Here is a 25,117-nt window from a genome sequence, read left to right as displayed (position 1 = left end):
CATTTAAATCAAATTCCCATTGTGAAAGCTTGTATGTAACTATAGTGATTAAAAGTAGGGGTGGGTGTTTCTACCCAAAATCCGTCAAATTTGGTCAAATATGATTGGACCGTCTGACTTGGTTTGGCTTTTACTTTATATTTTTTCATTTTGATGCAAAAAATCAAGTCGAATTTCATAATATAAGTACCGTGAGAGACTAAATCGAACCAAACCTAACTGTGAGAGAGAGAGAGAGAGAGATTAAAGAAAATAGATAAAATAAAAGAATATTACCCAAAAACAATTATAATAAAAACATAAATATTTCCCTTTTATGTACTATTCCGTTTTTACATCCCTTCGCCTTATTATAAAGAAATTTCTCAAATCAATTAGACAAAATTATAGATGTTAGAATTTTTTAGATTTTAATTTGAATTCTAAAAATGTGTGAGAATCCAAATTTTATCATCAAATAGTAGTAATCATGTGCTCTACCACTTGAGTTATAAGCTCCTATTAAAAAACTATTGTTTTTAGACTAAATTTTCAATCTATCAGAAAAATAAAAGGAAAAATAAAGTGGTTTAAAAAAGTTCCAATTCGAGACAAACACATGGAATAACTCATGAGATATCATGGTCGGCATCAAAAGCCACAACAACATACAAAACCAGACGTCCCTATCTCTGCGAACTCCTCAAACCAACACACACACACAGCCTACTAATATTCATTGTAATGGCAATCATATTATTCTGCAAATTCCCTTTCCCCATTATTACTTCTATAAATATATATATATATAATACATATATCTTTTTTCAATGAAAACTTATATAAATATATTTATACATTACATATGAACAGCAAAAGCTCGTCCCTCCCTGGGTTTTCAGCCCTAAAAGAACCCTATCCAGTAGCCACCTCAGTAGATCACCAAGCTTGTGTCTTGAGCAAGTTAGTAACTTTGATTTTTATAACCATGGACGGTGCCACTTTATTTATAGCATCCCTTCTTTTTCTATCTCTCTCTCTCTCCTTTTTTCACGTTTCATATATTAGGTTAGGGTTTTGAATTCACATTTACTGTTTTCTGTATTTTCACTTTTTATTATGTTTCTCTGCAAATAATTTTGTGCATATTTTACGTTAAAAATTATGTTTTGTCTAGACCCGTATGAATCCTATAGTGATTAACAACTTTTTCAATTGAACAAAGATAAGATGTGTAAATTGATGTATATGAAAAATGATCATACCCGTATTATTTACTTCATGATTATAGCCTTAACAATGTATTACAAAAAATGATTACAATATTACAAGGAAAAAAAAATGAAATTGTTTAATTATTAATAAAACGGATGAGAGTTTCCGTTTTTACATCGAGAAATAATCGATACACCCATGCTTGTCAAACACAGTCCGTTGCCCAAATTAACCTCATTTCATAAGTTGATGAAAAATCTCGTTAGAAAGAAACACACCATTAAATTAAGAGCTAGATAATACACTTGACATTGATCAATTGAATCCATTGCTACTATATGACCGCAAATGTGTATAAAATACTTATAATAATAAGCTTTTATTTTGTGGTCACAAAAGTTACTCATAAATAAGATGATGGATAATGGGACGTTGCTTGCTGGTGAAGAGAGGTGCCGGCTAATGGTTAAAAATGGCTCTAATGGAAAAGTGGTCATCGGCGGAGCCCGAAGATTTGGGCCAGAAAATATTCCGAATAGAAGAGTGATATGTCGGTGGGCCCTGCTCTCGGGAAATGTAACATTATAGAAGTGTCCTAAAGGCAAGATGTGAGTGGGGTGGTCCCCAAGTTTAGGGTTGTGGGGTTTGTAGGGATCATTTTCTGATTTCACCCCCTGCCAATGCCTCCCTCCCCCTCTCGTTTTTTACAACCACTCTAGTCTCCTACAAGAGAAATACCCAATAATTAATTGGCAATTGTCTTCAATTTTGATGAAGATGTAATTTGAATTCCATCAATTTCAGTCAAGTATCAAATGTCAATGATCATGAAAATTATGTACATCATCAACGGTTCATGGTCCATCCCATCTTCAAGTATCAAGTATTAAATATCAATGAGATGAGATTATTTCTAACTTGTGTGTATTTTCTCACCAATACCGTTGTTGGCATGAAAACAAGTTCAAAGAGAGAGAGTTATTCTAGTGTTCAAGTAAATTTTAGGTATTGTCGATTGTATATTACTATGTGTTTAATTTTTTCATTACATTATATGTTTATGCGTCTATCTCTCTCATCACGTGATGAGAGAGATATAGACTTATGATTGTATACAACTGATTGTATAAAAGAAATACAGTCCACATATACAAGTAGAAGGAGCTTCATCACACTTTTCAAATGGTGGGAATTATGAACATGTCCATGCTCACATCATTTCACAAATCAAAATAAGGGTCATGCTAGCATACTAGCCTTGTATGAAGTTAATAATACAGGGTGGCTATGGTGGTGTATGTGTGTGTATGAAAGCAAGAGTACTGTGGGTAGGTATACAAAAAGCAAACATTTACGGTACGGGTCAGTAATTAAAGAAACTTACCACTGAACTTACAACCCTCCCTTTCATTGATATCCCTTAACTGCATGGTTCATACTTTTTTTTTACCGTGTCTCCTTACACACGGGTTGAAGCTCATTTTGCTACATGTAGACAGGTGTAAATGCATTTCTTGGGTAAAAAGAGAAAGTCTCATCCAATACGATTTTCCTCCCTTCATAATTCGTAGCCTTTTCAATCTGATACATACATAGCTCCATATATATATATATATATATAGATTAATTGGTGAGCCATCCTATATCATATTAGCAACTTGCACAATGTGTTTTTATGTTCCATAGGGCTAGCTCAGTGATTTCAGTCCATAATTGAATTTGATACAGCTAGCTAGCTGATCAACCAAAGCTAGTAATTGAAATTTGAAGCAACTCTCTCTCTCTCTCTCTCTCTCTCTCTCTCTCTCTCTCTCTCTCTCATTGTAGGGTATCCAAGGTCCAAACTCTAAAAGCTTAGGGGGGACATCCATTATTCTTCATAATAAAATTATGAAAAGAGAGATGAATGTTTGGTGCACAATTGCATGAGACATATGTATGTGTATGGGTCCCCATGCATATATATCCACAATCTCCTCACCCAGTCTGAGAATCTTGACCTTGCACACTTGTACTATTCACACTACACCACAAACACCAAATTGGCAAATCCCTTCTTTACTCTTCTTCCCCAATTTGGATATTTCACTCTCTTATTTCATCCACTCCCCTATAAACCTATCATCTAATCCCTACCCTCCATCTCTATTGTACTTACCCAATTAATAAGGATCACTTTCTGTTTTTCTTTTTATGTTATGTTTTATAAAGAAAATTTAAGTAGGACTTCCTTGTCACAGACATGATGAGTAGCGCACACCATCAAGTTAAAACATGTTGCGTGTTACATGTTTTTATTTATGATTCAGATTCCAAAACACATGTTATGTTTTAACTTGACAATGTTTGTCACTTATCTTATAACTAATAAATCACAGTCAAAGCTTTTCTCCTCTTTTTCTTCTTGTCATTTACCCCTTAATTTGGTTCAAACAAAGCATTGCATGATTGAGAGTCATCCACTAGGTGTATTTTTTTCTTCAACATATTCATTTTGGTGTTGATATGTTAGTTAGCATTGTCAATTATAAGGTCTCTGGCTTTAAACCATACTTAGCTAGCAACCCTAATGTTGTGTTAGTGGGTGGGTGTGTCAGAGGGAGGGGGTGGGAAAGAGACCCACAAGTGATTGCAAGGGCACAAAGTTGCTCCAATTTTCCCTTAGCATCACCACCCTTCGATCTTTATCAAGCAAAGTCCATAATTTTGTCTCCTCAAGACAACACACGCTTCATCATAGCCGTTGAGAATTTAAGTCAACGGCATAAAAAAGTTTGGCTTTTACATCTTTATTTTTTCTGCTGAGAAAAGGGAGAGGAATTAACATCCAGCACTAGGATTTGGATTGTTGGCTGTTTTTCTCTTTATCTTCCCCCCTTTTGGTTTATAAAGAACAAACAAAGCCTGCTTAATTGAGTTGGTGACAGTATGGATCAAGTTAATTAAAGGTTGTGATCCATATGATGATGAAATTTATGATCAATTTAGATCTTACTTAAAGTGTTTAATTATTATGTCATGCTAAGATTTTACAGTTTTAAGCTTTATTTTCTTGGGAAAACATGCTTTGTCCTATGAAAAAAAGGGCAGGGGGCCCTAGTTAAGGGCTACTGGACAGAAATCATTATTCATAGTCATAATTTATGTTCTCTTACAAATAACAGTGGCACATGTGTTTTCAACATATTTCAAAATTTTCTCAAGTTTTGACTTGCATAATGAATTGCAACAATAATTCAACAATACATAGGCTCCTGCAATAGATGGACATTATTTTTCAATCCTAGCTATCTTGCAATAACTTGAGTATCATATAACCCCATTTTCCCAAAATTCAAACCATTTAGAAATTATTGGACCTTTTTTTTTTTTTTTATATAGTACAAGCGATAGTTTAAATTACATGGGAGACAAGTTCCTTTTCCACTGAGCTAGACCCGGTTGACAGAAATTATTGGATTTATTTGTTATTAAGTTGACACCTTAATTAGTATATCTAGCAGCAAAAGGTTCTGAATGCCTAGTGAAATAGCAATCAACATTCTTTACCACTTAGTCTACTATGGGATGATTCTCTGCTGCAGAGAACAGCACACTAGTTTGCTTTGAATTGTAAGTTTGACCCATATTAATTGTAGTTTAGTAGCACTCACTAAAGAATACTTAAAATAAATGAGTTATCATTTTAGATAATAACATGTACTTATGCTAGATTCTCTTCTTAGAAAGGCTGAAACTTTTTTAAGATCTAATTGGATCCTTTAGAAAAGCTATAGGTGAAAGCAGATCTTCTCTTTTTCTTCAGGTATCTGATTAGGTTTTGTTTTCATTTTGGGTTTTAACCATGTTCTAATTTACACACAATTAAATATATAGACAAAGTGTTCAATCATCCCCCCCTCTTTGTTGTGTTCAACCTCATGTGAGAAAAGGAACAAGGGTTTTTTGTCCTGGTTGAAATCTTGTCTTGGATTTCCTCTCGGGAGAAATCAAATCATACAAGGAATCTCAGTGCTTTAATGGAAGCTTTAAGCTGACAAAAGCAATTGAGAGAGAGCTGCCACATAAGCTTTATGGTGTCCAATAAAAGTGCAACATAAATAAATGGGGCAATCTTTATAGCCTCTCTCTCACGTTACCATCACAAGAGAATACAATGCCATACGAAGTCAATCAAAAACTCAGAGAGCAAATCTCTCTGGTTCTCGGAAACCCTAGAAATATCCCATCCAAATCAATTTCATGAGCACAGAACTGGCAACATGTCGTTTCATGTAGTTAGGTTATGGGCATATGTAGGGTTTCGCAGAGGAAATGCGTATTGAGAGGTACCGGATTTGAAGCTAGAAGTTGAGAGACCATATCAAATGCTGCATTGATGTGTCTTGGTAGGTTGGGAAAGGCAGCATTATGATTGCTATATATATTTGTGGTCTCTGGGTTTTCTATATTCTTTTGTTCGCGCAACCGCCAACCAAAAGCGTAGAGGCAGATAAAACTGTGGGCTGTAAAACAGTAAAAGTTAAAATTACAGCAAAAAGGACTTTGTGGTCAGTTTGCATTTGGGTTAGTGCATGATGTGCTTCCATAAAATCATGGGCCCTCTAACTCTAGGTTACACAGCCTTCAGTGAGGTGGAGAATACCGGTGTACCATATACGGTAGCATAGCTAGCTCCCTTGTCATTACCCTTTTTTTCTTGTGTTTTTTTTTCTCCTTTCTTTTTGCATTTTGGGATTTACATAATGAATATTTAATGTCTGTTTACTAATATTGTTTGACCGGTAAAACCCTATTTGGGTAAGAATATTTCATAAGTTAAGCAAATACCAACGGTACATTTTTCTAAACCGTAACGTATTCACATCTAAAAAAAACCAATACACGAGTAAAACACGATATAATCTCATTCTTACAATATTTCAACTTAAATTAGGGAATTGTTATTGACACTTCATAATAGTCATCTCTGCTCGTTCAAAATTTCTATTCTATGTTAATACAAAGAATTTTACTAATGATGGAAAGATTTTTATACTTTTTTTATCTGAGAAAAGACTTTTATATTTAGAGTTCAACTCTCGGCGCTTACTTTATTTTTTCTGTGAATTTACATAAGTACGTTACTAAAGTCTCAAAAAAGTAGAAGAATATAGAAATTAGAAAGGTGATTAATATGAGTATGACAAATGTAAACAGTATAAACTACTGTCCAAACCCCCACACACACCACAGGAGCTAGCATCGGATTTGCCTTTGCATTTATTAACAAAAGCCCGAGAGCTTAAAAACCCATTGAGCCACCACTAATGACCCAATCATCATCATATTGATGCAATCAAGAAGCTGGTCTCTCTCCCTCTCTCCTCCCTCTTCCTCTCCCTGCAACTGCAAGCAAAAAGGGAGGTCCAGCTACACCCCCACAGCAGGTCCCCCCAAAAACATGGACCCCACCCTTTGATCGAATCAAACAAACAAACAAAAGCTCTCTTGGCCCTTGGATTTTTATGGCTCTCCTTTTACCCGCTTACCCAAAACACCAATCCGACAATCATTTTTTTCACTCCAATCTCAAACTACACTACTGTTTTTCACCAGAGAATGTCTACAAAACCACCTTTGTGCCTTTGGCCCAAAGCCATATGCATTTCTAGCAATTTGTATTTTATTCATTAATAATATTATGATTGCTGCCGGATAAGATTATTAATATATGAGTGCTAATTATTATTATTATACGGCTGTGGGCTATGAAAATAGAACAGTAAAACTATATATCATAATTTAATTACATTGGGGGATAATGGGTTTCACATGAAAGTGGCTATGAATTTCAAACTAGGCTCATTATAAGACTTGGAATTTGAAAGTTCTATATTGGAGGGTGGAGAACAGTCCGAAAGAAAAATAAAATTATTCTATTCATGGGACTTATCAAGTTCTTGATTAGAGCCCTAGTGTAATTATTGTGATGATTAGTAATAAGAATAACAAAGACCAGTTTTAGTTGTCTTAGTGATTAGTTAGTCTTTTGATTTTGTGTTCATCAGAATTAACGATTCACGAAGTATAATAATGCGTTCATTGAAATGAACGGTTCACAGTCTTTCACGAAACTTAATATCGATGGCATATGGACCAAGTAAACTCGTAAAGGCCAAGTAAAATAGCTGCATATGTGTGGCATTTTGCACTTGTGGTACTACTGGGTTTCAATCAGCCACTAAAAAAGCCTCTAGATGCATGGACCATTTCACTTTGGCATCGAAAAACACATGATTCTCTTACTCAAGGGAAGACACGTGGCCGGCTGATGATATTGATGGACGCGTCAATCAGACGGCGGTTATTTTGAGGGCCAGTTGCCGGTGATAAGGGGAACAAGTAGCCGGACGGTTCAGATGCTTTTTCCTATCTTTGCACTCTGATTAGTCAGTCAGTGTGGTCTGGGGCGCGAGGGGTCTCGCTGCTGGGCTGGTGGGGACCACAATATAGCTTTGCCTAGGAGAGATAGAGAGAGGATGTGGCCCCGCGGGACCTGTAGATGCCACGTCATGTGACATGCTGGGTGGAATGATGACCCTGTCAGGTATGATGATGGTGATAGACGTAATCAACTTCAGCTTTTTCTGTTGGGGGTGTCTAGTTTTGTCTTTTTACAGCTTCATTTAAACGTGTCTTGTACTCTCTGATTCGCACTTGTGAAATCTTCTTCGTCTTCTTCTGGGTAGCTGCGAAATGGGCTAAGGCCATGATTTTTATTGGACATAGTAAAATTGTGTTTGATAACAATAGCCCATAAACTAGTGGATTGAGGTGTAGCTTTGAAAAATTCTATGGACACCCAATCCTACAATGAAATTTTCAAGGCCCATGCTGGGTGGATTGACGTGTAGCTTCGTCTTCTTCTGAGTCGATAAACATAACTACGAAAATGAGCAATTCTATCCGGCGCGGTGTGTGAGGCTCTAATTGAACTCATGATGTCGAGTTTATCGAACAATAGTTGATCTTACTAGGTTTTCACCAGAATAAAGCCGACTCTAAAGTGGAGCAACTTGTGAGATTGTATAGGACTCCTAAAATCTCAGAGACGGCCGTAACGTTGAAGTCCACATCGTATTGAATAATATTTTGCAAGGTAGTACATTCATGCAAATTCAATACCTTTGGTTGAGCTGATACATAAATTGATGTCCCGAGAGAAATACTGACCTTATATTTATTAAAAAAATCAAGGTCAAAACAAAAGAAGAAATCATTATTTTCATGAAAATAAAAGTGATGGTGATTGGGCTGAGTAAGCGGAAGACAACAACAACTCTTTCCACCAGCTGGGTTGGGAACACATCACACGGCATTAGGGCTTAATATCCCCATGTCTCTAGACACAGAGCCACAATCCCATGCGGCCTCGCATTCCCTAGCACTTAAAGGGCAGCGATCAATGGAGGAGGAGAGGGACATTCCATGGGGGTCTGCAATGGAATGAAAAGAGAAGTGGAGAAGATGAGAAGAACAGCAAGCAATTGCTGAAGCTTGAATGATGCCATGACTACTTTCTTATCAGGTTGACTCAGATCTTTAGCAGAGCAGTTTGGTTATATATAGAGGGAGGACTGGCATTAATTAATCTACTATAACATAATCTCCAACAAGAGACCTCTAATTAAATGCAAGTATCAACCTCATAACTAGCATTGGCTTTTGCATGGTATGACCTTTAATTGGAAAGGTTAGGCAGATTTTTCATTAAATATGGGAAGATCCCTTTACGTTTAATGTTGAGTCTCATTCAAAATGGTATCGTAGTGGCATTTCTCTTCCCAATATCGGAAGATATTTCAAGATCCAATAACATCTTTCCTATTAATAAGAAAAAAAGAAATTACAATGCAATAAAGATTCCCATTAATAAGATATTTGGGACATTAGAACCAGATTAAGGTGCACTTAAAATTCAATAAAAACATCTATCATGTTGATGGCTCATACCATCATTGTGTCCCTCAAAAAGAACCATTCGAGTCTCACCTTCATACGAAATACCAAGTCGAGCATATACAGAATACCCAGTCTTAGAAAGTAGAAACTTTATGAAAGAAGCATGGTTATTCATGGTACCTATGGTCGGTTAGGCAGGACTGACCCGACTACTAAGGCACCATGGCCAACTAAAAGGTGCATTTAATGAAGACTTAAAGGTCGGTCCTTGACAAACATCCCATCATTAAAACAGGTGTCGCCTTACGCTATAGTCTCTGAATAAACAGGCTGGTGATGGGAAAGGATCATTTAATCACCTCCCATCCAGGTCCACTGTCACTTCACCACCTAGTTCCTGACAGGGAGTAGGATGGTCAGAAGCAGAGCAATAAATGTAAAACTCAACTCATGAGGATAGGAAGAAAGATCTCTTCCGTAAAATATCTTAGGTCCTCCTTCCCCCCTATAAATACTCCTCACCTATCTCTGGACATAGGTAATAACTCCTTTTATTGTAAAAACCCTACATCCATTCTCCCTTTAACTCAAGTTGGTTTCTGACTTAACCATTGGAGATGGTTAAGCTATGATCAACATCAGTCCGCCCTAATTCTGATATTGTTAGAAGTGTGCAAATCATCCTTCGAAGGTTATTCATACTCACATGTCTTGTACGAGCCTAGGACATCTATACAAGAAGGATGTGCGGTTAACATATCCTATTCCATGCACAATTTGTTAGCACTAATGAAATCTTTTGTGAGGGCATGCATGGAAGATCATTATCTCAAAATAAATAGATATTTTCCTAGCTCTCTTTAAATATTGTTTACTAGCCTATCATGTGCTTGACGCGTGTTCGAAGTTCTTAATTAACTTTTTTTAGTGTTAAGAACACGATTTGTTAAGAAGAGTGGAAATCAAAGCGCACACAAAATTATGAACATCATAGTTTGGTTAGCAATTTGCAATTGAAAGGTTTGGTAGATCAATGGCTAACAACATAGTCAATTCCGACTAGGACAATTGGGCCTTGGGCCTCAATTGTGGAGATTTGGATTGTATTATCTCATTTTCTTCCTTTTTGAGCATGCTTTTGGGGCATAAACTTGTTCCCTTTGTTAACCATATTTCTGGTTTCTATATTAGTATACAGATTGTCATTTCCCTAGAAAGAAAATAAAATCATCCGCCCTCAAATGCTTAAGGAATTAAATGTTTGTATGTAAATACATATAATAATTCAATGATTCTACCTAAATCTAAAAATGTATTCATTATGTTCTTTTTTTATTCCCTTTTATACTGGTGTGTAATGTTAGACAAAAGACTTGTAGTTTAAATAATACTTACATCCGAAGTTCTCTGTTCGATTCTCCCTCTTAATATCTCTAGTATAATTTTTTTTTTTAAATGGTGCACAATGCTAGGATTTGAGAGAAGTGGTTGAAAGAATTTTCCCGAGGGTAAATGAGCCCTGAAAAATGAGTCACTTAATTAAAAAGAAAGTTAAATATAGGATAGAATAGCGAGGAGCAAGTGGGTATGCAAAATTGCCAAGTTGCTGCTTAGAGCACTTCCGGCAGTTTGCCCCTTGCCATGGTAAGGGGCTAAAGCATTGCTATTCACATAAATAATGGCTGCCCTTACAAAAAACAATGTGTGTTTCCACCAGTTGCCCATGCCATGACAAATACTCTTCATTTTTTTTGTTTTTTCACACCTTTTTTTACTTAAATAATTAATTTTGATATTTTTGGATAAATTTTTGGGTTCCTACCTACGTGTCAATACTATTCATATCGGATAAGATTTTCGGTTTCAAATTTAAGATAAATTTCAAATTTCAGATACATTTCAAAATGCAAAAAGCAATGTATGTTTACATCAGTTGCCCTTTGCCATGGCAAATACTATTCATTTTTTTTTATTTTTTTCACAACTTTTTTTACCTAAACAATTAACTTGGATAATATTTTCAGATAAGATTTTATTTTATTAGTTGTATTGGTTGATATTTATAGAAAAAAAAAAGTATGAGGATTTGGTGTTAAAAGTAAAGAGTATTGGTTGATATTTATAGACATTGGCAGACCCAGAATTTTTTTAGCGGAGGTGCAATATTGACTAAGTATGAAAAATGATTTTTCAAAATAATCATTTTCTTAAGATAATTTTTGGCGGCTTTTTTCGTTACACATCAAATAAGAAAACTTGATTTTATGAGATTTAGTATGAAGTATATATTGACTTAATGAGCCATCATTTTTAGCCTAAATCGTATTTTGCACTAAAACCGATTTTTCATATTTTGATTTGGTGGGAATTTGATTTTTTAGTATTTTTATTTGAATTCAAATGGGGGGTACTTCCTTATTTACATTGTAAACTTAAGTAAATGAAGTAATATAAAAATAAATGAAAGTAAAAGGATAAAAACATTTACTTAAATATTGAAAATGGAAATAAGGTATAGAGAAAAAAAAAGTACTTTTTTTGTTTTTATTTTTTAATTTTTAATTGCATAAAAATTGGCTGCCGTTTGATTCTGGAAAAATCTGATTGGAGAGCCCAGCACGTGCCACGTGAAAGAGAGCGCTGTAGCGGCACGCTGACGTCAGCCTTGCCCTTGGGCCAGCTCTCTAGCCAGCCCAGTCTGTTGGGTCCCACCATCTGCCCCGCTTGCTTTTGTTGCTAGAAACCACTTTTTGGGCCAAACAACCCCCCCAGCCCGAGTCCAGCCTTAGCTGCTGGAAATGCTCTTAGAGCCAATCAGATTCTTATAACCTCCCTGTCTCTACCAATCATTTGCTCCCAATTTAGGGTAATGAACCAAATTGTGTCCCGTGTTTTCTTGCAAACAATTGCCCTTTGGAATGTACATTAATTTGCTCTGTGTGCCCTGTGTTGTTGTGCAGAACACCATCCTAATTAAAATCAAACAGAAGGTCATCTTGGTCATTTAATACTTTTGGGCCTTCACCCAAAGCTTGTTTCTCAACTGTTCCAGCCGAAGCTCAACTCAAATTCAGAGCTTGTAAGAAACCTAAAATGGAGGGCTTCCTGTGCGCTCTTTTAACCTTCTAAATTGCCGCAAAATTCAGATTCGGCTATTCACTGAATCACTGCAGATCCGTTTTTCTGCAGTTAAAAGCTTGAACCCATTGCTGCGGTTGATAAAATTAGGGGTGAGTTGTTTGTTTTTGTTTTGTTTTTCAGAATTCCCAATTTGAAAAATAACAAAAAATAAATCTTTATTTCAGGACAACAGTAAAAATTGGAACTTTGAATATTATGTTCCGAATGGGTTTTTATCAATTTGTCATCTTTATGTATGAGAATTCAACAATTGTTCCTTTTTTATTGGAAACATTTTTGGGGTTCAGTTCTCAATTTGTCTCTAGGTCTCTATTATCATCACAAGCTTATAGTATCCAATCAGTGATTAGTTAATTGCTTTGAATGAATGGTTTAGCTTAAGTAAATTTTCTGTGAGCTTTGTTGAGATGACCCTGGGTTGTTTGTTTAATTGAGGTTTATTTTGTAGTTGCAATAATCTTCTTTCTTGCTGGTGGGTTTGATTGTGGTCAATTGGTGATGTAGATAATTCAATGCACATAGGCAAGTTAATATCTATGGATCAGCTGTTGTTACTGCAAATTCACTTTGCGAATTTTCGATCTCGATACATTTTCTTGATGTTTCATAGATAATTTTCTTGTTCAAACAGTTCCAAGTTTGCCAGTTATTAGTCTGTTTTCCTGTCGTTTAGAATTTATGTGGATTGACTATCTATTCCAAATATTGATTTTCAGTTGAAAACCACTTTGAAAGTTTGCTCTTTCAATTGTTCAAAGCATGAACCTTGTTGGCGCACATGGACACAGCTTTACAGACCAAGCCTTGTAGATTTGGTGATAAGAATACTAGTGACATTGTTATATGCTTGAAGAATAGAGAAGGGATACCGAAACAGTTCTACAGCCATTCCTCTGTTCTCATAAATAAGAGCAAGTACTTTGCCAATAGGCTTTCTCATCCAGGCTCTAATAACTCTAATAATTGCATTGATATTTATTGCTCAGAGGTTAACTATGATCACCATGTCAACCTGTTGAGGCTTCTGTATCTTCCAACAGACTCAATTTTGGATTCATTCGACTCTGTGAAATCTGCCGTTGGTATTCTTCAGTTAGCCGTTGTTTTCCAGTGTGAAGAGATTGCATGCTGCTGCATCCATTACTTGGAGGCTGTTCCTTGGGAGGACAAAGAAGAGGAACTTATCCTAAAAGCAGTTTCCAAATTGGGTCCAATAGCTATGCCCATATTAGCTAGGATCCAACCTGTTGATTTAGCTGCCACCAAAGATGTTTTTGTCTCAGCAGTTCGCATCGCCACATCCATTGCTGGACCATGTCCTCCATTTGGCAACGAGCTTAAAACGTCTGCTCAAGAACAAGTTGAATTCATGTTAGGAGAAGACGAGGATGCACCGTTGGTCACAGCCGATGAGGAAGTAAAATCACTGTTGAGATTGGGCCTATCCCAGATTTATTCATCATTTGAAAAGGAATTGTCTTCCCTGCTTTTGGAGCCCGACCTTGTGTCCGAGAGAGCAGAGGAGAAAATATTGCACAGCTTATCTGACCTTGAATGGATGTGTAACATACTTGGGAAGATGGATTTAATGAAGGATTTTGTCTCCAACTGGGCTGAAAGCTCCAGTAATGTTTTAGGGGTGGTTGAGAATAATAAACTTGATTCTTTTATGTGGGGTTTGAAAATAAAGCTCATAGAAATTACTGCTAAAGTCCTGGAAGCAGTTGGCTATGGCAATGTGATTCTTCCAACTCCAATCCGGTTGACATTACTAAAGACATGGCTTCCTTACATAAGGAAGATGAAGCCCCTTTTGGATTCGAAGGGCAGTGAGGAGACAGGTTTTCCGTACAAGATGAGTGAAGACTTGTGCCAGAGCATAGAAGGGGCCATGGTAACCTTGGTACTGGCATTGCCGTCGAACGATCAAGCAGACATTCTGGCAGACTGGATGGGAGCCGAGCAGGTTCGGTATCCCGACTTAAGTGAGGCCTTTGAGGTCTGGTGTTTCAGAACAAAGTCTGCAAAGAGAAGATTAGTGGAGGGCTTGGATGGGGCTGGCAATGCCACTGTTAGCCTCTGAAAGTTTTTGCTTGCTCACTTCTTCTTATATGTTGTAAAATTATTCGGTTCATGATGTTATTCATGTAATTTGACAGAATTAAGCTCCTTTCAAAGAATTGAGCTTTATTTCCATGCAGTTCCCAAGCATTACAAGTTCTATTTTTTTTCCTTTTTTTTATTTTTTTTTAAAATATCACAATTAATGTTATGTAACTTGTTTCCCATTTGTGGTTAATTATAAAATGATTTTATTTCCACATGTTTATTTTATACTTATTTGGTTTTTTTTTTCCTCTCTCATTTTTCAATGGTTTAAGGGAATAAAATAAAAAATAAATTCTTTCAAGGATATTTTCAAAACTCATTTAAAAAAAAAAAGAAGAAAAAAAAAGAAGAGGATATTTTAAAAAAACGGCTGCACTTTCTTTATAATATATTTTTATAAAATTAAAATTTATTGTTCTGAATTCTGATCCAAAAGACAAAGGTGATGTTTCATTCTAAAACTTAGTTCTAGGTGGGGTCAGCATATTTTTGGGTGGGGTAAGAAAATGCATGACAATTAGGTGGTGGGGTCCATGGGTCCCTTTCGCACCAACTTCATCACCGACCGTTAATATTCATCAATCATATTCATTCGCTCCGATTTTATAATTTTATAATTTCCTAATAAAAAAATAAAAAACACGCCAACCCAAAATCTCCGAATCTCAATCTCTCCTGCAAGGCAACTTCGCGAAAATAAAAAATCGGGTTGTTTCTGAGATTCTCTTTGGTGATGATGAGCTTCTCCTCCTCCTCATTATCGCTCCCATCATCATCGTCGTTGATCTTAATCTTCATCTCATAGTCTCTGTTCAATTTCGTTTCATCCAAAAAAAAAATATTCGAAAAATAAAAAAAAAGAATTCGGAAAATGTATGTGACGGCGGTTCGAACGACGGATCTGAATCGGAACACAGAATGGTTCACGTACCCTGGGGTTTGGACGACCTACATTCTCACGGTCTTCTTCTCGTGGCTCGTCGTCCTCTGCCTCTTCTCTTGCTCGCCTGGCATGGCCTGGACCATCGTTCACCTCTGCCATTTCCTCGTATTCTCTCTCTTATTTTCTTCAGTCTTTGTTTTTCATTTGCTTATTTATGGATGAAGCTTAATTTGCTTAGTTTCTTGTTATATATGATTGTTGTGCTGGATATGGAAATTTTTTGTTTGATTTGGAGGATTAGGTTTCCGAGTTAGCTGGAAATTTTGAATCTGAATTATTAGGGTTTGATGTGGATGATGGAAAACTCACTAGCATGAATGAATATTGTGAAAACATTAGCAGAATCAACCACCATATGTAATCCTGTTTTAAATTTTTTAAAATTTGGATCAAATTGCGTAGTTTTGTCCCTGCTCATCCTGCTTAATCCCACACAAAGCTGAGCAAGATTTTCAATCCTCTAGTAGGGTGGTAATAACACCATCTCTAATATCAAACCACAATCAAAGATGTACAAATTTCTAATGGATTAGGTGAGAGTTAAAAGAATTTATTGATTCCGGATATTCTTCAGTAAGTACATGTATAGTACTTCTTAGTCACCTTAATTTGCAAGGAACTGGATGAGAATGAACTTTCATGTTGAGTTTTGTAGCGGAGATGCGGTAATCTCATAAAGAACCATTATTTATAACTCCAAAAGAACTGGATTCCATATGTAGGGAAGAAGAATGAAATAAATATAAAATACTTTATGACTTCATTGTGTGGACTAATCATGTAATTTTAGACACACAGTTTCAGTTATTTAATATCAGGAAAGTTAGATTTAGTTTGGCAAGGATCAATTTGTGGATTCTAAAGCGCAAATTTTTCGAATCATTATGGATGGATTATTCGATTTTTGTTGAGGAATAGGGATAGACAGTTTGCTTCCCAGGGTTATTGAAATAGCCCACACTTCGTATTGGTAGATGAGGGCCTTATGTGGTTCTAACGACCCTTAAGTTGAGTTGAAATTACAGCTCCTGTCTATTTAGCAGGTGCTGATTTTATGTAATAAGTGTCCTGTTATGTGTTTTCTTGTGAAAGGTAAAACGCTGATGTCTTTCTGGAGATTGATCAGTTCTCTAATATTCTTTGTCCACTTTATGACCCATATAGTAGACTAGATGTCTTAGTAGTCTTATTGATGACACTTTTAGTACTTGTTGTCATTTTTTTCTCATTGTCTTTACGTTTTCCTTCAGGTTACTTATCACTTTTTTCACTGGAAGAAGGGAACGCCATTTGCAGATGATCAGGGTATCTACAATGCGCTTACTTGGTGGGAGCAGATAGACAATGGCAACCAACTCACTCGAAACAGAAAATTTCTGACTGTCGTGCCTGTTGTGCTGTAAGTACTTTAAGTTTGCTTTATAAGCCTTCCAGATTGAGATTGGATTTTGAGAATGCAAACATGAAATGCATTCATTAGAGGGACCATCATTTGTACTCCCATATTTCTATCCCCTAGCCTTTGTGGGAATGCAAATAGCAACCATGTAGCTGTGATTTTCACTCCTCCACAACAGTGGGGGAGTGCGTAGGTGGAGCGTGAATAGCTCTGCTCTCATAAATTATAGAATTTTTCCAATGGTCCTCATACATAGATCCCTTATACTACCTAGTGAAATATAAGTAACTATACTAGAAGTTGTCACCTAAGGGACTTAAATTGAGTGACAATGTATGTAATTGCTGGACTCCACACAACTCCTGAAATCAATAGTTCATCTTAGTGAATGCTGCCCTTAAATACATTGTCCCTCACTTGTCCTTCAATTTAAGCCCCTTAGGTGAGCACTTCTTTATATGGTCAACCATTGAGTTTGCTTCAACATTGCTGTTATACTCGTGTCAAATTTTTGCTGGTTAGACTTATTTTGATCTTGTGTATAAGTCTTCCAGTAAGACATTGACGGAATATAATTAGCTCTTTGGTGGACATGTGCTGCCGCAGTACTGAATTTCCTTACCTCAATCTCTTTTTCTTACCCGTCATCCTTCCTTGGCAGGTACTTGATAGCCTCTCACACAACAGACTATCAAAATCCAAATCTCATCTTTAACACCCTAGCAGTTTTTGTGTTGGTAGTTGCAAAGTTCCCAAACATGCACAAGGTTCGTATATTTGGTATCAATGCTGATCACTGATCTCTAAAAGATCAAGTTTGACTATAGTTTTCTTGATCTTTATCATATTGGCCTTCGAACATAACGCTAAAATCCCTGTTGAAATGTTGAAAATGGAAACAATGTATTATTTTTTTGAATGAAGTGAAATTTTTACCCCTCCTCCTCTCTGTTACATACCAGATGACTGGCAAAACGTCTGCATTTGATTTTCTCTTTGTAAGAGCTATTTTTGCTGGATTTCAGTGCTCATTCCTCGTTATTTATTTCCAGATGGAAGAATTTCCTTTTTATTTCCGCATGATTTAGATTCTCGCAAAATTTTATGGTGTATTTTTACTGTGGTCATTATGAAGATGGAAACTCGACCTGTCTCCATCTTGGTTCTGTTCTCCGCAACTACGTGTGGTGCTATTGGGTTGACCCACTCAATTGGTTTGGGCCAAAATGGGATTATTGAATTGAAATTTCCGGACTATTGTGTACTATTTTTCCATACAATTAGGTACAAATAACTGTTGTATTTTCCATTATAACTTTTAAACCCAAGTCCCATCCCAGAGGGTCCTTCTAACGTGTTTCGCTACATTTCGAAAGAGAAATTTGAATTTGGGATTTCATATTCAAAGGAAAAATGTGTCCATGAACATTAATGGTTCAAATGAACTCTTATTGGACCGAAAACCTAAATTTCATCTTAAAATCTCCCAAATTTTTGCCTTCTTTTTGCTCATAACGGTTCATTTTATCGTACCACTACGTGATTTGTCTTGCCACTTCTCGAATTATAACAAATTTTCATTTTCTCCCTATTGAAATTCACGTGTTATTTCGATATCAATTCAAGGATAATTTGCATGAAACAGGTATATGTACTATTCCTCATTGTCTCTTTCAACTGTTTCAATGCCAATTGGAAAAAAATTTACATGAAACGAATATATGCACTATTCCTGTGTGTCTCTCAAGTCACGCGTTATTATAAATAAGCTTCTCTCCTCAATGAGGTTGAAATTTTGAATTCCTTGAAAAGTGCCATATAGCGACATGGTGATAATTCTGTTTGACCTGACTGGCTACATTAGCCTATGAGATCATGGGATTATAGGTTTCCTATTAGATTTGGCATGAAGAAAAAGATGAATCTATAGGGCAGGCAGAAATTTCACGCATTGCCGAAAACAAAGGATACTTTCTTGTGGTTCTAACTTCTAACTGAAGAAAGGTATGGGATAATTTCATGTCACCTTTTATTTATTGAAAAAAACCTAAGCACAAAAACACAAGAAGAAGAAGACAAAAGACAACACAACAAACAGATCCCGCAACAACCATTCAGATCCAGTTTCATCTTTTTCTCTACCTCTTTTTTTTCGGAAAAATAAAAACAAAAACAGGTTTTTTTCTTCTTACTATAAGTAGGTTGAATGGCCAATAGATTATTTTGAAGCTAGGTTTCATTCTCGGTCATTGTCATTTTCAACTTGGAGGACGACCAAAGTGATCTGATATTGTGAGATATTCCCAAACAGCCCTTGGAGAAAGCTAAGTTGAATTTGAACTAGTTATATAAAATAAACCGTTAAATTTGGCTGGAAAAAGACCTCCATGATAGTGTGCATCTAACAATTTGCTAGGTTATTATTATGCATACTCAAGTGGCTTACAGCAAGGAACCAAAACACAAAATATATAAAAATTAAAAATTAAAAAAAATTGAAAAAAAAAAAAGAGAGGCCAGATCTAGATGGATCAACTTAGTGGGGTGTATTATTCTTCCTTTAGCACACTTGCCAAGGGGAATGTTTGTGGGTCCCAATCAAGACCAAGGAAAGAAGGGTTTGTCAGATTTTTCTCAGTCTTTCACTACGACAAAATAAAATAAAAAAGAGGGGTGGCATGGAAGCAATGATCATTCCTGGAAATGAAGACTGTTTGGATATAGTCAGTAGGTGAGCTTTTGGTTTGAGGCAGGTTTCAGTGGTTCTAATTTGAACAGAACATGGGAAGCTGCTTTTTTGAAGACTACTTTATTACCAAGTCATGTGGAAGAATCAGAGGATTCTTACCTGGCTGCATATATCTCTAGCTAGCTTTTCTTCTCCCACTTGCTGCTTCTTCATGGACAGATCTTTGTGTAATGGCTGGAAGAATCTATGTGCTCTGAATAAGACCTTAAACTAAAATCCTGCTGAAAGAACATAAGATATAGCAGATGCAAAACATCCACTGCAACTCCACATTAAATAAGCTTAATTAGCTTTAATTAATTAATCAAGTCTCTAATATTTCATCCATCATGATATATATCCTTACAAATTAAGTTGCACATTATACATAATTATTTATTGAACCAAGCCAACCAAGGATCACACACATTACAGTGGGAGCGGGCTGCCCTTTGCTTTCTAGTAGTGAGAGAAGAAATTACATGAAATCAAGGGCGCATTCATACAGTGCATGCCTCTTCTACTCTTTGCTACCCTAAAAAAATCTGGGCTGGTCTTGATACCATAGCTTCTATCCTCACAATAAGTCACCCATTTTTTGAAGCCAATCTAAAATAATAAGCTTCAAAAAATAATCCACCATGTACTACTTCAAAGAGAAAAGATAATTCCAAGCCAAAAAGAACAAAGAGAAGGCAAGGTCGTAATTAAAAGAAAACCCATGTATCCTATTCTGTTAGTTATGAAGAAATCCAAACAAGTCACCCACCATGAGAGATTAACAATGAGTTTTAAATCAGAATTAAAGAAGAAGAAAAAGGAAAAAGACCCCATGATTTTTTTTTTTCTTTTCATCTTCTTATTTTAATTACCATGATCCTCCTCCTAACATTCCTGTCCAATACCCAGTTGAGTCTCCATGCTCCTTGTTCTGCTCAATCCCTCCTCCAGTGCTTGAAACTTGCTTCAAATCTTCAAATGGGAACAAAAGCCTCCCACTGCTCTCTTGAACACCTTGCAGACTCCCATATCCACTTCCAAGCCCATCCAGGGAAAAATTAAGTGTTGGCTTGAAATCCTGCATAGGGAACCCAGATGTGGTGCTATATACAGTGTTGTTGTTGTTGTTGGGGTCTGGAACTGGCATAGGCATGAAGGAATTCAAACCCCTTGAAGTCAATCCAGTGAGAAGCTCCAAAGCTGAGAGGTGAGATGTGGTGGTGGTGGTGGTAGAAGATGGGGAAGAAGCAGAAATATTAATGTGGTTCTGCTTGTTGCTGTTTTCCATGTTGTTGTTGTTGTTGGGCAATTGATGATGTTGTTGATGATGATGAACCAAATGGTCAGAGATAATATTCCTGAAATCTTGATTAGTGGCTGGAAAAGTCAGGTTTAGATCTTGGCCTTGATTAATCTTTGGGTTTTGGGGTTGTATCAGATCAGGAAGCCTCTTGGATGCTGAAGAAGTAGAAGATGTTGTTGTAGAAGAATTAGCGACTGCTGAAGAAGATGATGATCTCTTGTTCTTCCTTGAACCCCCCCCAACTGGGATGTTTCTGAGGGACCCACCTTCAGTCCAGTACCTTCTACAAGTCTTGCAGAAGTACCTGGGCTGTGTGAGGCTGTAGTTGTTGTAGTAACAGAATTTGGTGTTGGTTGAGTTGCACCTTGGACAGTTTAGGGCTTGTTCTTTCTGAGGTCTTGCCTTCCTCTCTAAATTATTGACTGCTGCTGCTGCTGCAGGCTTAGGGCATGCATTTGTCACTATCTCTTCTATTGGTTTCACCACAATTCCCTTTAAAAAGCCAAGAAAGGGAAAGGATTTCAGATCAAACAAAAGAAAATGAATAATCAGCTAGTACCAGTGGAGAACACTGTAAATTTAACGAAGATGGAGCAGAAGGACAAGCAAAACAAAACAAGAGAGCAGCTGCTTTACACTTTTTCAAAATTATAACAGGCAACAGAAGAAAAAGGAGAGAAACAAAAACAAAAGAAAATTGGGGTCTTTTTTCCTTTATCACCTAAACAAAAGGTAAAGTGAAACACCATGTTGAAGAACTGATAAAAACTAAATCCAACTGAGTGGGGACTTGCACTGATCACACCATCATCTTTACAAAGGAGAACCCAAAAGGGCCATTCATTTAAAGAACAAAAAGATCCCATACAATAAATAAGCTTCTTGTCTAAATTATTCATGGAAAGAGAGAAGAAGAAAAAGGGTTGATGATGAAAAATGAAAATATATCTATATACCTGTGGCCACTGAGCAGTATCCATGGCGGCAACAAACTGGAGTACAAGAGGAGCTAGCAAGCAAGAAGAAAACTGTTATCCTCAAAAAGAGAGAAAATTCACTTTTCTTGAAACTGGTTACAAAAGCTGGAAAACAAAAAAGAAAGAATGTTTGTGAGAGGGTTTGTGTGTGGACGTTCTGTGTATGTATGGCCCTTGCTTTATGTGTTGGGTGTATGAGAGAGAGAGAGAGAGAGAGAGAGGTTGCTTTGTGTAATTTTATAATAGTAGTAATATTCTTTTCATTTTTAAGTATTTTATTCTAGACATCCGAGAAGGAATATTTGTCTGCAGATTTAGTAATTTAATATGATGGTCTTGCACAATTTAAAATGAGACTTTGTGCCTTGTGGGTAGCTTTGGATGTACTGTACAGAGAGATATATATATATATATATATATATATATATATATATACATCTCTTGGTGGTGGCTTTTCTCTTTTCTAACAATAAAAAAAAGGGAAAAAAAAAAGGCCAAGTCAGATTTCTCTCATTTCATTCAATCATCTTAACCCCAGCTCTTCTTATTTGTAAGCTGCTTTTTCTGTTAAAAGATAAATAATGTTTGTTAGCATGCATTGTTCAGAAAATGGACAAGGTAGATGTCACATACATGCTCAAATTGAGTTGGGTTTGCTGATGAATAGCTACATACACATCACTTTACCTGAGAGACAACCAGCAGCAGACTCCAATAATTTCAATATCATAATGTAAAAACCCTTTATGCATGAAGCATCCAAAATGACTCAGCATTCATTCCATGGCATGAATGAATATGGCAAAGCCCTGTTGCTAGTGCTACTTGCCACATGGGCCCATAGCAGATGGTTAATTAGCTAGAATCAAGTAGCTCAGTGACAAATTTAATCATGTTAAGACTTTTTCTTTATATAGACACCAGGCTTACACTGTCTTTACTTAACTTTTGAATTGCCTGTTTGAATTTTTTTTACAACTTTATGTAACTTTGATATTTCCTTGGTTTATACTGCTAGTCACAACAAAAGCCTTCTCTGATAGATTTGTAATAAATTTGATGCCAAATTTGATGGCATTATGCAGAAAATGTAGGTATGAAAAGCGACTTGACTACATAACTACTGGTTTAGAGGTTTTACATATTCTCCTGAATGCCGACTTGACAAAACCCCATCTTTTTCCAAAAATGACTCTGTAACATCATACTTGTTCTACTATTTGACATTAATGCAGGAGATGTATGTACACTTGAATTAAAGAACCATTCAATGAAATCCCTACATTCAACTACTTCAATGTTGAGTATAATGATGTTTTGGTCCTATTTTTGAAAGTGAAATTTGTTGTTGCATTTGACTATAAACGAGCACTACGCGTTGCGTTTCTACCAATATATTTCATTGAAAGTCTTAGGAATTAGGATGAGTTTCTGACCAGGTTAATTAGTTTAGCAACACGCATGCACTAAGTAAATGTCATCAACGACAGACAGTTGTTAAATTCTAAAAAGTAAAAATAATAAGTATTAATGTTGGAGTGAAATAGACTACTTCATGTTGCTCTATCTCTCTGGCTGAAGTGAACCAGTCCAAAGTATGACACACGTACGTCTACAAAATCTTTTCATGACATTGAACTCAGAATAGCACTGATCATAAATCATTATCATTTGAAAATAAACGATTACAAAATAATCTCTTGTATTCAAAGCATATATATTTATATTATGTTGCAGATCATTCGCGATCTCATAGTTTAATGCAAAAAGAAAAGTGAAGGATGATGATGATAACCTTATTTTAAGCACATCAATTGGCCAGAAATTAGTTCTATCAAATGTTGCTAAATCCAAAAGCCAAAAAAAAAAAATGCATTTTGGAAACTCAACCAAACCGAAGTACCAAACATTCCCTTAACCCTGCACATGCATTATTATGCATAGCAGACTCAGCAGTTGTTTCACTTGTCACTTAAGATTCCAAAGGTCCTGCGTTGGTTAAGTATATGAGCGACACGTGGACGATGCACTGAGCCACTGACATCTAACTTGAATTGAAGCTGAATGATTGAACTTGAACGGCCCTGATTGGCTGGGCTCTTCCTTGTCATCATGGCCTTGATTGATGAAAATGGGACCCTCTCTGCCTCTCGATTCATCAATCATGTAGGACCATGTGATATATATTTCTTTTCTTTCTGAACACATCTGGTATGACATTATTAGAATACCTAATCATATTTCCACAATGGCCCCCACCAAATTCTACTTAAAATCGTTTGAGCAGTACTAAGTAGAAATTCCTTAATTTTTCAGGTGAATCATGATACGCATCTAAGTTTAACCACACACGTAAATAAGGAGACTTCTTTGTATTTATGCTCAATACGTCCCATCTTAATGCATGAGTTTCTTGTTTGTGTGTGGTCGGACATATGACATACTTCACCTGCTAAGCTAAAGAATTTCTCAAATACTAAAGACATTAATTAGTATTTTATTTGTTTTTAGTATAGTTCTATAGGCTGTGGAAAACACCTATTGGTTTTATTAATACGTCACCTGCTGAACTAAGGAATTTCTCAAATACTAAAGGCCAATTAACGTGATAGTGTTTTATTTGTTTTTATTTAATTCTATGAGCTCTTAACATAGACACGTGGGAAACACCCTTCGGTTTGATTAATGTGTTAAAAAAATAACTTAATTAACTTAGTAAATTAAAGTGTAAACCTCAAAAGTAATGACAATTTGTCCTACTCTGTCAACAAATTATCCGTAAATTGTATGAAAAAGATTATTTGAACTTGCATGGTTGTCCCCTTACCATTTGAAGTCTAAAGACATTTTCATCACTTCTGAAAGTGTTAGGTAAACAAGGGACCTTTTTTGTTTGAACAACTTTGAGAACTATTTATTCTTTTTTTAAAAAAAATTATATAAAAGCATTTCCATTAATAACTAGATTAAACGTTAATAAGTTTTAAGTGCAGTAATCTACACTTTTTCCTCCACAAATATACGTGGCTATTACTGTATAGAGTTGCAGTAGACTACAAGCAACTGTACCATATCAGTACCGTTAGCGAAATCGGCCGCGAATAGAAGCCGTCAGATGTGGGCGCATCTTCAAAAGGCAGGCCCCACACCCCAGTGAAAAAACAACAACAGCAAATCCTTGACATGCTGCCACGTGTGCGGTGATGTTGAAGCCAAAAGCACAAGAGCCATGGCCAGCCATTGAAAATATCGTCTAAAAATTTTGGGCGGTGGTGGAGCGTTGTAGGGTGGGACCCACGTCATACAATGCGCATGCCCATCCATCACGTCCAAAACCCTACCAAGGAAGAAAAGAATCCCAATCGCAGATTCAATAAGA

At 36.2% G+C, this 25,117-nt stretch overlaps 2 protein-coding genes and 1 pseudogene across 3 annotated transcripts; 2 read left to right on the top strand and 1 right to left on the bottom strand.

Moving 5' to 3' along the window:
• Nucleotides 1-11,907: 11,907 nt before the first annotated feature.
• On the top strand, nt 11,908-14,600 carry LOC103344140 (BTB/POZ domain-containing protein At3g05675 pseudogene; annotated as a pseudogene). Its single transcript, XR_016122160.1, has 2 exons — nt 11,908-12,368; nt 12,996-14,600. The product of XR_016122160.1 is annotated as a BTB/POZ domain-containing protein At3g05675 pseudogene (transcript).
• Nucleotides 14,601-15,077: 477 nt separating this feature from the next.
• LOC103337810 (uncharacterized) lies at nt 15,078-17,806 on the top strand. Its single transcript, XM_008240980.2, has 3 exons — nt 15,078-15,436; nt 16,582-16,730; nt 17,392-17,806. Exons 1-3 carry the CDS (start codon nt 15,260-15,262, stop codon nt 17,528-17,530), a joined length of 465 nt encoding a protein of 154 aa, XP_008239202.1. The 5' UTR covers nt 15,078-15,259; the 3' UTR covers nt 17,531-17,806.
• A 1,945-nt stretch (nt 17,807-19,751) lies between these two features.
• Nucleotides 19,752-21,955, bottom strand: LOC103337809 (dof zinc finger protein DOF4.6). The gene is made up of 2 exons (XM_008240979.3): nt 21,718-21,955; nt 19,752-21,253 (listed from the first exon to the last, which is right to left on the bottom strand). The coding sequence occupies exons 1-2, from the start codon at nt 21,739-21,741 to the stop codon at nt 20,327-20,329; spliced, it is 951 nt and encodes a 316-aa protein (XP_008239201.1). The 5' UTR covers nt 21,742-21,955; the 3' UTR covers nt 19,752-20,326.
• Between the last annotated feature and the right edge of the window lie 3,162 nt (nt 21,956-25,117).

The sequence above is a fragment of the Prunus mume genome, linkage group LG7 (genome assembly GCF_029339155.1).
Source record: "Prunus mume cultivar Tortuosa linkage group LG7, ASM2933915v1, whole genome shotgun sequence".
Classification (NCBI taxonomy): domain Eukaryota; kingdom Viridiplantae; phylum Streptophyta; class Magnoliopsida; order Rosales; family Rosaceae; genus Prunus; species Prunus mume.
Note: the sequence above shows the minus strand (reverse complement) of the source record. Positions and strands in the feature narration are given on the sequence as shown.